At 39.2% G+C, this 17,569-nt stretch overlaps 2 protein-coding genes across 2 annotated transcripts; both read left to right on the top strand.

Annotated features, from left to right (window-relative positions):
* The first annotated feature begins 1,605 nt into the window (after window positions 1-1,605).
* Window positions 1,606-3,229, top strand: LOC135727730 (ictacalcin-like). The gene is made up of 3 exons (XM_065245724.2): window positions 1,606-1,764; window positions 2,600-2,748; window positions 3,011-3,229. The coding sequence occupies exons 2-3, from the start codon at window positions 2,605-2,607 to the stop codon at window positions 3,146-3,148; spliced, it is 282 nt and encodes a 93-aa protein (XP_065101796.1). The 5' UTR covers window positions 1,606-1,764; window positions 2,600-2,604; the 3' UTR covers window positions 3,149-3,229.
* A 3,470-nt stretch (window positions 3,230-6,699) lies between these two features.
* LOC135743353 (ictacalcin-like) lies at window positions 6,700-8,353 on the top strand. Its single transcript, XM_065261020.1, has 3 exons — window positions 6,700-6,791; window positions 7,624-7,772; window positions 8,108-8,353. Exons 2-3 carry the CDS (start codon window positions 7,629-7,631, stop codon window positions 8,249-8,251), a joined length of 288 nt encoding a protein of 95 aa, XP_065117092.1. The 5' UTR covers window positions 6,700-6,791; window positions 7,624-7,628; the 3' UTR covers window positions 8,252-8,353.
* The last annotated feature ends 9,216 nt before the right edge of the window (window positions 8,354-17,569 follow it).

The following is a 17,569-nucleotide window of genomic DNA, read 5'->3' as shown; positions in this document are numbered from 1 at the left end:
ACACTCATTCATCAAAACACAGTGAAAACCAGTTAAAGACACATTTAACTGTGCTTAACGTTAAATGTGCACAACGAACAACTGTGGCACAATTAAAAAAAACTGAAATTCTACCCGCATGAGTCACGATCAGACTCTTACATAATGACGGAGGTTAAACAAGTCCACATATCTCCTCCGCCCCCTTTTTTTATGTTCTCTCCCTCCCTGACATTTCTCAGTTCCCGCTCTGTCTAAAACTCTTTCATAGTATTTTTGAACTCATTTTTTTCTTTCTTTAAGTTCTTTTGCTATTACTTATCTCATTGACAATCTTCATTGCCTCACTTTGACATTTGTCTTTATTCTTATAATCTTTTCTTTCACTCTACATCTCCTCAGTGCATACCATACAACAAAGGCTATAACTAGCCTATTGCCCCACATAGTAATTAAGTTGAAACGCTGCATTATCCCTTTTGCAACCTAGTGGCCTGGTATTCAAAAGGCATATTTACTTTTCACATCAGTCCTCAAAGAAAAGAAAATCTCTGTTTTAGTGCAATTCTTCAGTTTTATGCTAAGGAGTCATTGGTTATGGCTGTGGAGGAGAGTAAAAAATTACAAAAACAATAAGATCACTTGATTAAACTAGCAGTGATTTTCCACTGCATGTGCTAAAAAGGTTCTGAAAAAAAGGCCGTTTTTGTTTGTTGTTCTTCCACAACATTTGTTGCAGATTATCAGCTTTTTTGTGTTTCCCAACAAAACAGGCACTGCATTTATACTGTAAGGTGTATTTATACTCCAGTTGTTCTTTTGTTTGTGTTATTGTACTTTTTAAACAATGAAGACTGGATTGCAATACTACATGGAGACACGGGGGAGTAGTTAATAGTTGAATTGTTGAACCAGCTTACAATTATTGCAACACAACTTACGCGGCCTATTTTACATGTTTAATGACACACATTCCTCGTAAGTTGGTTTCATAACATAATAATGGTGTAACATTATGCCCTATAGCTATGTAAAATATATCCCAAAATTCTAAAGGTTGACATCATTTCTAGTGTCATTTTGTCTCGTCTCGGTGTCTCATCTGGTTTTCCATATTGAATACACAGACTTGTTACCAAAAGAATGGTATACATCTCTTTAACTGGCACACTTTCACACATACCACCACTAAAGATTCATTCATCCATAGGAAAATATATAATCTGGAAAACATAATCAGTATTAGTTGCGTGTTCCTTAGTGATGCATTTTATACTGTAGTATGTGCTTTTGCTTTTCCTGGTTCCAGTTTTACTATAGTAATTGCTGAATGGTTCTCCCAGCATATATCTGACACTGAAGTCAGGTTTTAGGAATGAGTTCTCCCGGAGGCACGAATTTAATAAGCGTCTGTTAATGCGAGCTGGTTTAACCAGTCTGGTTAAAGTCTTCACAAGAACAAAAGAAGTCAAGCCTACCTGCTCTTTTTTGCAAACTTAATTATTAAGTAAACATACGTTTCTAAAGAAGATAACCTAGAGAGTGACAGAATGAGAGAGAGATAGAGAGAAAGAAAGATGGAGAGAAAGATTGAGAGAGAGAGAGAGAGAGAGAGAGAGAGAGAGAGAGATGGGTGTGTGTATGTTAGGGGTTGTACACAGTGGGAGGAGATAAATTAGAGGGTGTGGCGTTTTGCATATAACCCCCTGTTTGTCTGCCCAGCCCTCACTCCCTCGCTTCACTTGCTTTCCCTTATTCCTTGTTGTGAACTCCACAGAATCCAAGGTGAGTCTATGTTTTGTAGGCTATTGCTGTTATTAGATTAGTTATAAGTAACAGTTTTTTAAAAAAAATTATTAAGTGTTGCATGCAATTTTTATTCTGGGTCAATTGTATTTCTTTAAAATGAAGTAAAGAATGCTTGACTGTAGTTGACCTGACTGCTGCTCTGCTACTATACTTCTTAAATATGTAGGCTACTGTGTGAAAAATGTTAGATTATTTGCATACTGGCATCCTTTACTTCCTGATTTTGGTCTCATGCTTAACTTGGTTAAATTTGCTACTGCACCCTCAGGCTCCTCCCATCATGCTTTAAACTCCTCTGTGGCATCTGTCTTTCTTGCTTCACTTCCTAAATGCATCTCTCTCACCTTCCTTGATTTTAAAGATTTATTTGAGATTCCAACATCACAGCAACAGTTTAAACAGCTGACTAACTGTGCAAAGTTTATGTACAGAAGGGAAAGTTGGTGCTGGAGGAAGAATCGAATATATAAAATGGAAAAGTTGTAGTATGATGCGTTCAGTAATATGTCGATCTCTCTCTCTGTTTGTCTAAGTCAGATGTGCTCAGGGTGTTGGCCATAATCCGTGTTTAAAAACTGCCCTCCTTTTTACAACTCCCACTTCTTTCTTTCTTTTCATTAAACAATTTTAGATCCGCCCCTTTACCCAACCTTATTCCGCCTTGTATTTTAACTCTGTGTTGCACAGAGTGGTATTTCCTGTTTCAGATGCTGTATGCTTTTGCTGGTTTTAACATATCTTAGGTAATTTTTCAACATAGTAACTTAATATGAAGATGAACATTATTTGTGTCATTCTTTTGTTTTTCTAGTCAACATGTCTGCTTCAGACCTTCAGAAGTCAATGGCAACGCTTATTGCAGTTTTTTATAAATACTCTGGAAAGGAAGGAGACAAAAAAAACCTGTCCAAAGGAGAGCTTAAGGAGTTGCTTACTAAAGAGATGGGTGACATATTGGGGGTGAGAAGCACTAGAAATTGAACTGAAGGCTGTTGAAGTTTCTTATTTTAGTTAGAAGATTAGAACAATTAATTGCATTATATATAGTAAGAGGTAAGGCAGTAAGAATCTGCACACGTTTACTATACAGACTGTCTATAACATTCTGTTATCTTTTTTAAATTAATGATTTGTAACTTTTTTGTGTATTGTGTAACAATATTAAAATATTCAAATGTGTGCATCTGGTTAAAATGATGTGTATGTGGTTTTGTTGTTAAAGAAATCCTCTAACCAGGCTGAACTCGACAAGATCTTTCAGGATCTGGATGCCAATAAAGATGGATGTGTGGACTTCCAGGAGTATGTCACCCTGTGTGCTTGCATCACCATGCTGTGCAATGAATTTTTCCAAAAATAGTGACTCATTAATCTTTAACCTTTTACTTATTAACAAAAGGTTATGTATGTGATAAAAATAAAATGTTGTTTTGAAAACAAAGAGTACTTAATGTTTGTGTGTGCGCGCGTGAGCGTGTGTTTTACCTGTATATATTTCATTTTTGTAGTTTTTGAAAGGGTATGCAGACTTGGCTGAGTGAAAATTCAAATTCTCCAATTATTTAACTGTAAAAACTGACTCATGAACAACCCATTTTTATTAAAGTCAGAAATCTTAAAATATTCTAATATGCCCCGATTTACCAACAAATGTAATTTGCAAGGGTTAGGTTGAAATAAATAGAAATAGTCCAACAACTGCACACATCATATTATATACATTGCTAATCGGGAACATCATTGAGAGAGAATTTTATGTGATGATTGGAACCATTTAACGTGTATCATTCCTGAAGTGCAGTCCCTTGAACCAGAGCACTCATTGATTTGTGGTATGCAGGCAGTGTCGGGTAGTAACATGTAACAGTTTTACGTAATTTAATTACAAAATAAATGTAACTGTAAACAGCTACAGTTACTAAGAAAAATGTGCAACTAAATTACAGTCACTTATAAAATTTTATTAATTAAAAAAAGAAATAACATCAGAATATTGACTGCTCTAAAATATGAGACATCAATGTTTTAAGAGTTAAGGACAGAATAAAACACATGATAATTCAATAACTGTTTTATTACCTATTAGGGTTCATTATTTTTTAAGATTCATTGGCATTGTTAGATGTGTTCCCTGTGTTGTCACCAAATAAGACTCTGTCACCACAAATTTTCAGCTTTTTATGTGTGAACAATTAATGCATTTGGACAGAGTTCATCACCTAGCACTTCAGACAATAAACTCAGAAGTACAGTTTTTCTGAATTGCTAAAACACATTTTTCAAAACCTTAAACACAAATCCAAATTGTCAAACTTAATTCACAGACCTCCTGACTCTTCTAGTAAAATCGAACAATTCCTCCAAAACCATTTCACCTGTACTCAAAATCAATCTAAGCTTTCAAATCATACACACATTACTTAAGTCTATAACAAGCGTGTCGCACAAGCCTGAAAAGTGAAGCCAAAACGTCTTGATCGCCCCCAAGTGATTACTGGTCCCAGTACATGTCATAAACCCTGCCTCCCCATGTTATTCAATGGGACTTGAGACCAACTAACGTTAAACAATTTATTTACACTTCAATTACCTTTTTACGAAGCTGGTTTCTGTCATTTACTGTAGTTCTTATCACGCTTATGTAAATACAAGTCTCACGTCATGATTGACAGCTCTGATATGCGCATTCTGCGAGAGGGAGAGCTGGACCTTGATTTCGCGCTTTACTTCCTGCTCACTACTGCCAAAGAGAGCAAGAGGCGAAACTCTAATGCTAATGCGTTTTTGGCAACAGTCACTAGGTGGCGCTTCGGTAGCGCGGCCGCCATTTTGGAATGAAAATTCTCACAGCCAATTCATTCTCAGCGAATCTCACAGCCAAATCAGAAGCGCAATATTAAGTTTCTTAAGTTAAAATTGTGTTCACTTGCTACACCTACACTAAATGCTGTATTGTCTTGTATGTATGTGTTGTTGTTGTTATCAGTTGTGGAATCCAAATTATTAAATAGATACACATTGAGTTTTTTTATGTAATTCTACTTTATGCTACTTTACACATTTACTACTATTATTTGTTACCAACTCAACTATGAAATATATTTTGTATTAATCCCCTGGATCCCGCAATAAACATAATCTTATAGAAAATGATGGATTGCTCTGTCTGTTATCCTATATTTAGATTATGTCTCTCACAGTGGACATGCAACTACAATGACAATTTCAGACCCCTCCATGATTTCTAAGTTTGAGAACTTGCAAAATAGCAGGGTGTTCAAATACTTATTTTTCTCACGGTATATATATATATATAATATGCACTTTTTGGTTCCAATATGTAGGCTACCTCTGAAGTTCCAGTATGAACTCTTTAGATACAAAGGTGTATTTTTTGAAAGGGTACTGTCCCAGTGATAGCTGTGACCATGTTTTTCTGACAGTGTAGTTATAATGAACAAATTTAGCTTGTGCTCTGAGTTAAGACCCATAACCACACTACAGAACTGAGGTAAATCAGAATTAAATTAAGGAGGAAAATTGTAAAAGTATTTACAAGAACAAAAGAAGTCAAGCCTACCTCCTTTTTTGCAAATGTAATTAATAAGTAAACATACGTTTTTATAGAAACGAGAGAGAGAGAGAGAGAGAGAGAGAGAGAGAGAGAGAGAGAGAGAGAGATACATAGCTCTGTACGGTTGTGAGGTTTGGGGTCCACAATGCCTAACAGATTACTCCAAATGGGACAAACATCCAATGGAATCCCTGCATGCTGAATTCTGTAGAAATATTTTAAGAGTTCAGAGAAGAACACCTACTAATGCATGCAGGGCTGAATTAGGCAGATATCCCCTAATAATACACATCCAAAAACGCTCCCTTAAATTCTGGTCACACTTAAACTCAAGTCCCCCGAACACACTTCAATATGAAGCCCTTAAAACCCAAGAGAAGAGACCTAAAACCAGTCCCATCTGTCAACTGGCTCTAAAACTCCAGACCAGCACTAATGAACGCAAACAAACCACGATAAACCAAATCATTAAAGAAAGTCAAACTTTATATTTGGATCATTGGGATAATGAAAGTAAAAACCAAAGTAAACTAGAATGTTATCGGGCACTAAACAGAAAATACAGTCTGTCAGAATATCTCTCCACAGTTAGAGATGTAAAGCAGAGACGAATCCTCACTAAATACAGACTCAGTGATCACAGTCTGGCAATAGAGAAAGGCCGACATAGACAAACATGGCTCCCAAAAGAAGAGTGAATCTGTGTCCATTGTGACAGTGGTGAGATCGAGACAGAGACACACTTTCTCCTTTACTGTGGTAAATATAAAGAGCTTAGAGAAAAACACTTTGACAAAATCTCAAAGCTCATACCAGAGTTTCATAGCTCTTCAGACTCAGATCAAATGAAGATGTTACTGGGGGAAGACAGACACCCATCAGCTGCTGCTAAACTCATTTATCAGTTACACACCATCAGAAATAATCCACAGCCCTGATCTTGTACAGTATTTTTATTTTACCTCTCATCTGCCCCCATAAATGTACATTTGTATACTTCATATGTTTATATTTCAAAGTCTACTTTATATTGTAAATATCCTCTGATTCTATTTTATTTTATTTGCAGTAGTACTTCATCCATCACCCAGCACCTTAGCTTAATTGCACCTTAATGTTTGTTAATATTGTGTTATTGTATGTTTCTCGTTTTATGTATAATGCTTTGGCAATATTGTAAGTGACACAATCATGCCAATAAAGTTCTTTAAATTGAAATTGAAATTGAGAGAGAGAGAGAGAGAGAGAGAGAGAGAGAGAGAGAGAGAGAGATGGGTGTGTCTGTGTTAAGGGTTGTATACAGTGGGAGGAGATAAATTAGAGGGTGTGACATTTTTTGCATATAACCCCCTGTATGTCTGCCCAGCCCTCACTCCCTCGCTTCATTTGCTTTCCCTTATTCCTCGTTGTGAACTCCACAGAATCCAAGGTGAGTTTATGTTTTGTGGGCTATTGCTGCTATTAGATTAGTTATAAGTAACATCATTTGGTTTTTAAGTGTTATCAAGTGTTGCATGCAACTTTAGTCAAATTGTATTTTTTTAGAATGAAGTAAAGAATCCTTGGCTGTAGTTGACCTGACTGCTGCTCTGCTACTATACTTCTTAAATATGTAGGCTACTGTGTGAAAAATGTTAGATTATTTGCATACTGGCAACCTTTACTTCCTGATTTTGGTCTCATGCTTAACTTGGTTAAATTTGTTACTGCACCCTCAGGCTCCTCCCATCATGCTTTAAACTCCTCTGTGGCGTCTGTCTTTCTTGCTTCACTTCCTATATGCATCTCTCTCACCTTCCTTGATTTTAAAGATATTTTTGAGATTCCAACATCACAGAGAGAGTTTATACAGCTGACAAACTGTGCAAAGTTTATGTAAAGGAGGGAAAGTTGGTGCTGGAGGGAGAATCTGATTTATAACGGGAAAAAAGTTGTAGTATGATGCGTTCAGTAATATGTCGATCTCTCTCCCTCTCTGTTTGTCTAAGTCAGATGTGCTCAGGGTGTTGGCCATAATCCGTGTTTAAAAACTGCCCTCCTTTTTACAACTCCCACTTCTTTTATTTCTCATTAGACAATTTTAGATCCGCCCCTTTACCTATCCTTTTTCACTTTGTATTTTAACTCTGTGTTGCACAGTGGTATATCCTGTTTCAGATGCTGTATGCTTTTGCTGGTTTAAACATTTCTTATGTGATTTTTCAACATACTTACTTAATATGAAAATGAATATTATTTGTGTCTCTCTTTTGTTTCTCTAGTCAACATGGCTGCTTCAGATCTTCAGAAGGCAATGGCAATGATGATTAAAGTTTTTTATACTTACTCTGGAAAGGAAGGAGACAAAAAAACCCTGTCCAAAGGAGAGCTTAAGGAGTTGCTTACTAAAGAGATGGGTGACGTACTGGGGGTGAGAAGCACTAGAAATACTGACACATACTCTGACCATCTGAAGTAGGATTGCTTGGATTCTTACGGTTAAAAATGTGAACTGAAAAGCTGTTGTAGTTTGTCATTTTATTTAGAACAATAGAGCAGATCTTAATTGCAATAATTGCTCATAATATATAGTAAGAAGTAAGGCAGTAAGAATCTGCACACGTTTACTATACAGACTGCCTATAACATTCTGTTATCTTTTTAAATTAATGATTTGTAACTTTTTTGTGTATTGTGTAACAATATTAAAATATCCAAATGTGTGCATCTGGTTAAAATTATGTGTATGTGGTTTTGTTGTTAAAGAAAAACACTAACCAGGCTCAACTCGACAACATCTTTAAGGATCTGGATGCCAATGCAGATGGATGTGTGGACTTCCAAGAGTATGTCACCCTGTGTGCTTGCATCACCATGCTGTGCAATGAATTTTTCAGCCAAAAAAAGTGATTCTTTATTCTATAACCTTATACTTATTAACAAAAGGTTATGTATGTGATGGTATATTGAAACAAATAAATAAAACATTGTTTTGAAAACATTGTTTTCTTATGATGTGTGCTGTGTGTGTCTGTGTGTGTGTGATACATTGAATTTGCAAGGGTTAGGTCGAAATAAATAGAAATTAAGCAACAACTGCACACATCATATTATATACATTGCTAATCGGGAACATCATTGAGAGAGATATGATCGAAGCCATTTAACGTGTATCATTCCTGAAGTGCAGTCCCTTGACCAAGAGCACTCATTGATTTTTGTGGTAGGCAGTGTCAGTTAGTTACATGTAACGCTTTTACGTAATTTAATTACAAAATAAATGTAACTGTAATCAGTTACAATTACTAAGGCAAAATGTGTAACCAAATTACAGTCACTTAAAATGTTTTGAGAGTTTAGGACAGAATAGGACACATGATAATTCAATAACTTTATTTACTATTTGGGTTCATTATTTTTTAAGATTCATTGGCATTGTTAGATGTGCTCCCTGTCTATGTTATGTTTGTTCTGTCATCAAATATAAGACTCAGACTGCAGAATGGATCACACTGATACCTCACATTCTCTGCTTTTTATGTGTGAACAATTAATGCATCAGGACACAGTTTATCACCTAGCACTTCAGACAATAAACTCAGAATTATATTCCAAACATGTTGCTATGTTGAGCTGCCAAATTGCTTTTACCTGTTAAAGGTAAAAGGTAAAAAATAAAATCTGATATTCTGTACTTGTCTCATATTCACCTTTTAATGTTTAGACATTTCTTGACTTCACAGCTTTATTGTCCCAATACTTATAAAGGGCACTGTATGAACCTTTCGGGAATTCTAATATGCATTTTTTGGTACCAATATGTAGGCTACCTCTAAAGTTCCTATATGAACTCTTTAGATGCAAAGGTGTATTTTTGAAAGGGTACTGTCCCAGAGATAGCTGGGACCATGTTTTTCGGACAGTGTAGTTATAATGAACAAATTTAGCTTGAGCTCTGAGTTAACACTCCTAACCACACTACAGAATATAAACTGAGGAAAGTCAGAATTAAAATAAAGAGGAGTTAGAAGGAAGGAAGGATGCCAGAAAAAAATAGTAAATAGCATTAGACGCCTGCTTATTTAAGCTTGAAATTATGAATTGACAGGCCCAAATGATCAGACTTGTCCTGAACTTATGTTAAGATCTTAATTTAATAAGTTTACCTACTGATTCATGATTTAACTGTTTCGTGACATTTAAACTTCCTTTTAAAAAAGCAAAGTCAATGTAGATGCTATTTTTGAGTATAAACAAGCCATACACTCACCTAAAGGATTATTAGGAACACCATACTAATACTGTGTTTGACCCTTTTTTGCCTTCAGAACTGCCTTAATTCTATGTGGCATTGATTCAACAAGGTGCTGAAAGCATTCTTTAGAAATGTTGGCACATAGGATAGCATCTTGCGGTTGATGGAGATTTGTGGGATGCACATCCAGGGCATGAAGCTCCCGTCTCACCACATCCCAAAGATGCTCTATTGGGTTGAGATCTGGTGACTGTGGGGGCCATTTTAGTACAGTGAACTCATTGTCATGTTCAAGAAACCAATTTGAAATGATTCAAGCTTTGTGACATGGTGCATTATCCAGCTGGAAGTAGCCATCAGAGGATGGGTACATGGTGGTGATAAAGGCATGGACATGCTCAGAAACAATGCTCAGGTAGGCTGTGGCATTTAAATGATGCCCAATTGGCACTAAGGGGCCTAAAGTGTGCCAAGAAAACATCCCCAACATCATTAAACCACCACCACCACCAGCCTGCACAGTGGTAACAAGGCATGATGGATCCATGTTCTCATTCTGTTTATGGCAAATTCTGACTCTACCATCTGAATGTCTCAACAGAAATGGAGACTAATCAGACCAGGGAACATTTTTCCAAACTGTAGCTTCTTTTTCCTATTTGTGGAAATGAGTGGTAGCGGGTGGGGTCTTTTGCTGTTGTAGCACATCTGCCTCAAGATTGTGCGTGTTGTGGCTTCACAAATGCTTCGCTGAATACCTTGGTTGTAACGAGTGATTATTTCAGTCAAAGTTGCTCTTCAATCAGCTTGAATCAGTCAGCCCATTCTCCTGTGACCTCTAGCATCAATAAGGCATTTTTTCGCCCACAGGATTGACGCATACTGGATGTTTTTCCCTTTTCACACCATTCTTTGTAAACCCTAGAAATGGTTGTGCATGAAAATCCCAGTAACTGAGCAGATTGTGAAATACTCAGACCGGCCCGTCTGGCACCAACAACCATGCCAGGCTTAAAATTGCTTAAATCACCTCTCTTTCCCATTCTGACATTCAGTTTGGAGTTCAGGACCAGGACCACAGTACTGCCATGTGATTGGTTGATTAGATAATTGCATTAATGAGAAATTGAACAGGTGTTCCTTACTTACTTATTTAGCTGACGCTTTTATCCAAAGGGACTTACAATTGCTATGTCAAAGGTTGCACGCCTCTGGAGCAACTAGGGGTTAAGTGTCTTGCTCAGGGACACAATGGTGTGTCACAGTGGATTTGAACCCAGGTCTCTCACACCAAAGGCGAGTGTCATATCCACTGCGCCATCACCACCCCATTCCTAATAATCCTTTTATGTGAGTGTATAACTTACATTATTAATATACATTCATATGTTTTGTTTCTGGGTATTTTATTCCTAAATAAAGGAAGAAAGAGACTTCAATTCATTTATAGAACAAGTAAAATAAAATTGCTCAGCATTTATGATTATCAGTCATGCAAAATATTATTTTGCTAAAAAATAAATGTCTCCATCTTGTGGTATATATCTATAAAGGCTCTTTGATCTCACCTCGGACTGGGGCTCCATGCAAGATCTCACCTCATGGGGTCTCAATGATCCTAAGAAAGGTGAGAAATCAGCCCAGAACTACACAGGAGGAGCTGGTCAATGACCTGAAAAGAGCTGGGACCACCGTTTCCAAGGTTACTGTTGGTAATACACTAAGACGTCATGGTTTGAAATCATGCATGGCACGGAAGGTTCCCCTGCTTAAACCAGCACATGTCCAGGCCCGTCTTAAGTTTGCCAATGACCATTTGGATGATCCAGAGGAGTCATGGGAAAAAGTCGTGTGGTCAGATGAGACCAAAATAGAACTTTTTGGGTCATAATTCCACTAAACGCGTTTGGAGGAAGAAGAATGATGAGTACCATCCCAAGAACACCATCCCTACTGTGAAGCATGGGGGTGGTAGCATCATGCTTTGGGGGTGTTTTTCTGCACATGGGACAGGGCGACTGCACTGTAATAAGGAGAGGATGACTGGGGCAATGTATTGTGAGATTTTGGGAAACAACCTCCTTCTCTCAGTTAGAGCATTGAAGATGGGTCGAGGCTGGGTCTTCCAACATGACAATGACCTGAAGCACACAGCCAGGATAACCAAGGAGTGGCTCTGTACTAAGCATATCAAGGTTCTGGCGTGGCCTAGCCAGCCTAGCCCAATAGAGAATCTTTGGAGGGAGCTTAAACTCCGTGTTTCTCAGCGACAGGCCAGAAACCTGACTGATCTAGAGAACATGTGTGTTGAGTAGTGGGCCAAAATCCCTCCTGCAGTGTGTGCAAACCTGCTTAAAAACTACAGGAAACTTTTGACCTCTGTAATTGCAAACAGAGGCTACTGTACCAAATATTAACATTGATTTTCTCAGGTGTTTAAATACGTATTTGCAGCTGTATCATACAAATAAATAGTTAAAAAAATTATACATTGTGATTTCTGGATTTTTTTTTTTTTAATTATGTTTCTCACAGTGGACATGCACCTCCGATGTCAGACCCCTCCATGATTTCTAAGTGGGAGAACTTGCAAAATAGCAGGGTGTTCAAATACTTATTTTTCTCACTGAATATATATATATATATATATATATATATATATATATATATATATATATATATATATATATATATATATATATATATATATATAAATAATATGCACTTTTTGGTACCAATATACCTCTGAAGTTCCAGTAAGAGCTTAAGAACTCTTTAGATGTGTAGCAATGAGCGGGAGGAGGAGAACGGCGTTATTTAAAACACCATAAACCTCCAACCGAAACACTACGGGAATTTAAGGGAATTTGGGGAAATTCCCATATTTAGCTCAAATGGAATAATAAGTACAATTAACTAATTAATTATACAAATTATTAAGATTTTAAACTGATTTAGCAGAATAATAATAACAATTAATTAATGTATTTGTCCAGCAAATACTCATAATTGTTCATTTAAGAAGTTAATTCTGTGGCCTTTAGAAAATAACATTCTTACTGCTATAAAGTATTTTTAAGCATGTAGCTTTAAGATCTTAACGGCAGATTAAGTGACATTTATTTCATGAGCATTGAACACAGAAATAATTCAATTGTGAAATGCAAAACCGGTTTATTAAACTACGTTACACTACAAAAACACACAAGACTAACTATACATACAAACAACAAACAAGTAACATATGAAAGAGAAAGAATGGAAAATTAAGAGAGAGAGAGAGAGTAAAAGAAGGGCAATATCACTATAGACTTAACTTCTGCACAAATCATCAGAACTCTAATAATCACCTTAATTAAAAGGGGCAATAACTTTTACAGCTAATGAACAAGCGATACTTGCATTTGGCTTTTGTGAGGCACGTGTGTACGTCCAGCTGTATGTGCGCGTATGCGAGGAAGAGAGTTCCTGAGTTTGTGGTCACGTGACGGAGTCCTGAGGTGTCCGTAGGAGTTGTTCCTTTTTGGGTTAATCCGTCGGTCTGGTTAATCTGTGGCGATTAATTTGTCCAGTTTGTCCAAGTTTGTCCAAGTGTCAGGGTGCCCGTGAAACTATCCGAGAGAGGGACAGGTCTCACAGCGAGCCCGGCTGGGCGCCGTGGCCTCGCTGTTGAGCAGCCGTTTGGCGTGCTGTGCGTGAGCTGTGTGCTGAGAGCCTTGATGAATTGGGGTGCAGGCCTCTTAACCTGAGTTTAGACCAACCCCTTGAAGTTCAGATGACCAATCCAAAAGGGTGTAGATAGAGTAGGAAAACTTTGTCTTTGTTTTACCAGACTCATTTGCATAGATGGACTATGCTAAAGTTTTTGTTAAATAATAATTTTGATTAATATTTAACAAGTTTGATATCAGTTATGGTAAGATGATGCACATCATTGATCAGGAAAGGAAAAGGGGATTATTAAGAGTGTAAACAAGGTATGGTTTGAAACACACATCAAATAGTAATCTCATGAATGTGAATTATGAGACATGCTAAAATGAACAAAGCATCCCTATAGTGTGACAAGAAAGTGGTTCATTACAGATACAAACATGCAATACAAGGATATATAATTTATACAATTTAAACCAATTTATTTTGGTCTTAGCTGTGATCTTAGACAGACACATTTTTGTGTCATGGCTGCTTCGTCTCTGCTCACGGTTTGAAGTTTGCTTTGAGGTGTTAATTTGCTTAGATTGGCACAATAAAACAGCCAGAGACAGTCAATAGGTCTGGAAATGTGTGTTATCAGGAGATTAGGATCTTCTGATGAAAGTGTCTGAGCAGACCTGGTGACAAAACTCAATCTAGGGTCACAGCATGAAACCGTTAACGACCCAGACTGAAAGGACCTCTAGTTGACGTCCAGCCAGATGTTACATATTCCCCCCTTCACGACTGTTAAAGTCCAGGGAGACTTTGGCGGGCGATGATCAGGCAGGTCATGAAGTCTGGATGGCAGGTGTATCTTAATTGTCTGCAGCGTTCTGTCAAACAGGCAAAGGGTGATTTGAATGAGATTGGGCTCTGGCTCTGCCTGGGTGTGCTGCCTTCCACGGTTCCATTTGAATGTCCAACAGAAGGACAGCTGTGCACCTGTTCACTGAACTCTTGCATCCCGTTAAATCTTCGTTATGGGATGAAGGTTAGGCTGAGAGTAAGGACGTATCCTATTCCTGCGGAGAGGCACAGTACCGTGTCATTGGCGGTCCAAGATCAGACAACACAAAGGCTGTCTGTAGTGGGCATCCGAGCAAGTCTCTGGAGGACAGTGTTGAAGTCTGTGACATCAATTAGTTTGGGTCCTTCCTTACGCAATCCTCATTTCCAGTTCAGGGTTTACGATGAAGTGGTGGTCCCTGAAGAAAGTTGAGATTTCCAGTTTGATGTGGTACTACTCACTGGGAAGGTGATCAAGTGCCAGGTCATCAATGTGGAGAATCACATCCTTTGGAGTTTGAATCCACTTTGTCTGGTTGTGCAGACTGATGTGGGTGGTTTGTAGGTTAACGTGTTTGTGTAGGCTGGGGTGTTGAACAGCCATCAGTCACCTACAAGCGTTAGTGGCATTGGCTAGTGGTTTAACCGAAGCGGAACACTGGGAGTCGATCTTAATGGGCTGCAGCCCATAGATGTCATCAGTGTTGTCCTTAAAAATAAAAAGGAATGCTTGGGCAGAGATGGTGAATGTCTTTAGTGCGGCTGCACCTGCGCAGGTTTGATGCAAGATGCAGCTGCTTGTTTGGTGGGGAGGCAGTAAGGAGGCGGTTTGGTCTAGTTGGAACTAGTCCCCCCTTTTCTGTTATGCCTCAATGTTTAGTGTGTTGGTTGTGTTATGATGGACCCATCTGAAGATTGTTTCTTTCTCCTCCCTGTCCATCCTGGTCTGGTATGCAACAGCAGAGATTTTGTTCACAATCTGATGGGGTCCTGTCCAGCGTGGCAGAACTTCCTTTGACAGTCACTGGTGAGTTGTGTGAAGTGGCTGTGCAAAGCTGTTGTACCAAACATTGTCATCCACGTCCAGTTCCTCTCATGATGACTTCCAGTCGTAGTATGCCTTCTATCCCTCAGCCATCTTCTGTAGCTGTTCCCGGGTGGAAGCGAAGGGTTCCAGATGCCTGTGAAGTTCATTGGGATTCTGGTGAGTGGTGTTGGCTGTGATGAGATTGGAATCTCAAGGTTGGTACAACAGGTGTACTGGCAGTGTCATCTGCCGTCCTGTCAATGGTTTGAAGGGAGACACACCAGTAAATTAATTTGGGGTCGATCTGATAGCCATAACACTAAAGGGGAGTTTCCGATCCCAGTCCATCTGATTTGCTGAGACACATTTCTTTGACATGCTAGCCACAGTCTGCTTGGTTCGATGAGGAGGGATGATGCTGATGTGGAGTTGGGCGTGTGCGCCTAGGGGTTTCCACACATCTTTAATAATTTCAGCGGTGAAATGGGTACCTCAATCTGAGTTGACTCTCAGTGGCAGTTCGAACCTGGCGAAGATGTGGATCATGTGTAGAGGTGCTGTGTTTTGAGCAGTGTCATTGGGTGCTGGGAGGCTCAACCCACTGTGTGAATTGGCAAATGACCATGAGTAAATGTTTGTTGCCCCTCGTCGACCTGGGTAGCAGTTTACCCAGCCTAAAAGTCTTAAAGTCTGACCAAAATTAGCACCTGTTCTTTGCAGTGGTGCTCTGTGGTTTGGGTTAGCCGATTATAGTTAGCAGCAAACCAGGCATCCTTTGATGCATTCTGCTAAGTCCTGCTGCATCCAGGGCCAGTATGCCACCTGTTTCAGTGGTTTGTACGTGGCTCTTGCAACTTGGTGTCTGGCACATGCTGTGTCATGCGCATACATCTGTAGGACCCCCCTATGTCAATGAAGAACCACATGCTTTGGTGTAGTGCGGTCGTCAGGGACATATAAGAGGATGTGATGTTGTATATGCAGCAGGTGTTACATGTCGTTAAGACATTTAAGGGCTGGTGTAGCAATGAGGTCAGAGTTCATGATAGGGCAGGTGGAGGGGTCTGAGAGGTGGTTGACATAGCTTGTATGGTGGTGTCGGAGGCATGTAATGCAGCTATGTCACTGTTTGAGATATGTGGAGCCAGTGTAAGTGGCTATGTGATGGGCACTGTGGTGGTGGGCGTGTGTTGGCCGCAGGTCAGTGCAATCACAGTTGGGCGGGTGGGTGGGTTGTTTGTAATGTGCACAACAGTGAACTTGAACTTTTGGTCTGAGACGATGTTCTCGCGACTGGCTGCTGGGTAATCCATAACTTTGTGACTTGGCAATATACTTCAGATGATTTTCTGAGTGACAAGGTAGAAGTTTTCTTACCTGAGCCCAAATTTTTACTTTTTAAAGTCTGTTAAAGGCTCAAAACTATCTAAACAGTCTTTGCCAATGAAAAGAGGATATGTGTCCACTGGTGAGATTTACACAGGGTGTAGAAGTCTCATAGGACCGATGGTCAGGTGGATGGAAAGCACCTGTTGCAGTTTGGCTGTGAGACTGCATATTCAGCATACACCTTTGTGGGTTGAGGGTCAGATCTTGTGCTTCATCTTTGTTCTGGAGTCTTGTGAAAAGCTGGAATGACATCAGCATTAGATCAGCTCCAGTGTTGGCGAGGGTTTCCAATCTGACCTTGTGTTTCACGGTGGTTGCTAAATAGAGTCTTTTAGCTACTCCTCTCTCATTCAGGTTTCCCAGGGCCTTAGTACCAGGTTTTGTGTGGTAACTGGAAGGCAGTTAAGGCTGGTCTTCAGTGATTCTGTAGGGAAACAGATGTCTAACACAGCACTTTTCTGGTACCTGCTGAATCTGACTGGTTGATGTTTGAAATACAGTTTGTGTGCCAAAGTCTCTGATTTTTGCGATGACTGGATCGATGGTAACGTGATGAGTGGCAGAGATTTAAGTGTTGCTTGCAGGAGGGTTTTCTGGAAAGTTCTTGCTGTATTCCAGTGCTGCTGCTAGTGATAAATAGTTAGGTTCATCCTCGCGGTTCTCCTTGTGAGGCCTCCTTTTGGATTTGACTTCTTCACTATTTTCAAAATCTCTGCTGACTCAGATGTGTATGTGTCGCTTTGCTTTTGTGACAGTTCAGACTTAGCTTTGTTCACTGTGTGTCGAACCTGGTCCATCTGTTGACTGTTTGGACTTCTCATTCTGACAGGTGCAGGATGGTTTCCATGGACGCTGTCCTCTGGCTGTCTGATGATCTGGGCTGTGAAGTCCTTCGATCCTCTTGGCTCTCTGCTGAAATGTCCTTCACTGTGGCGCTGTTGTTCGCCCTCCAGTGGCCGTTTTGGGGTAATTTTCAGAGAAAGAAAGGATGACAGTCTTTTTAGAGGTGGCTTTTGTTTACCGTAGGCTTTATGGACGAAGTCCTGCAGCTGTCTGGTTGTCGTCAGGTGAG

This window comes from Paramisgurnus dabryanus, chromosome 13 (genome assembly GCF_030506205.2).
Source record: "Paramisgurnus dabryanus chromosome 13, PD_genome_1.1, whole genome shotgun sequence".
Taxonomy (NCBI): domain Eukaryota; kingdom Metazoa; phylum Chordata; class Actinopteri; order Cypriniformes; family Cobitidae; genus Paramisgurnus; species Paramisgurnus dabryanus.
This window is presented reverse-complemented; position numbering and strand designations above follow the sequence as displayed.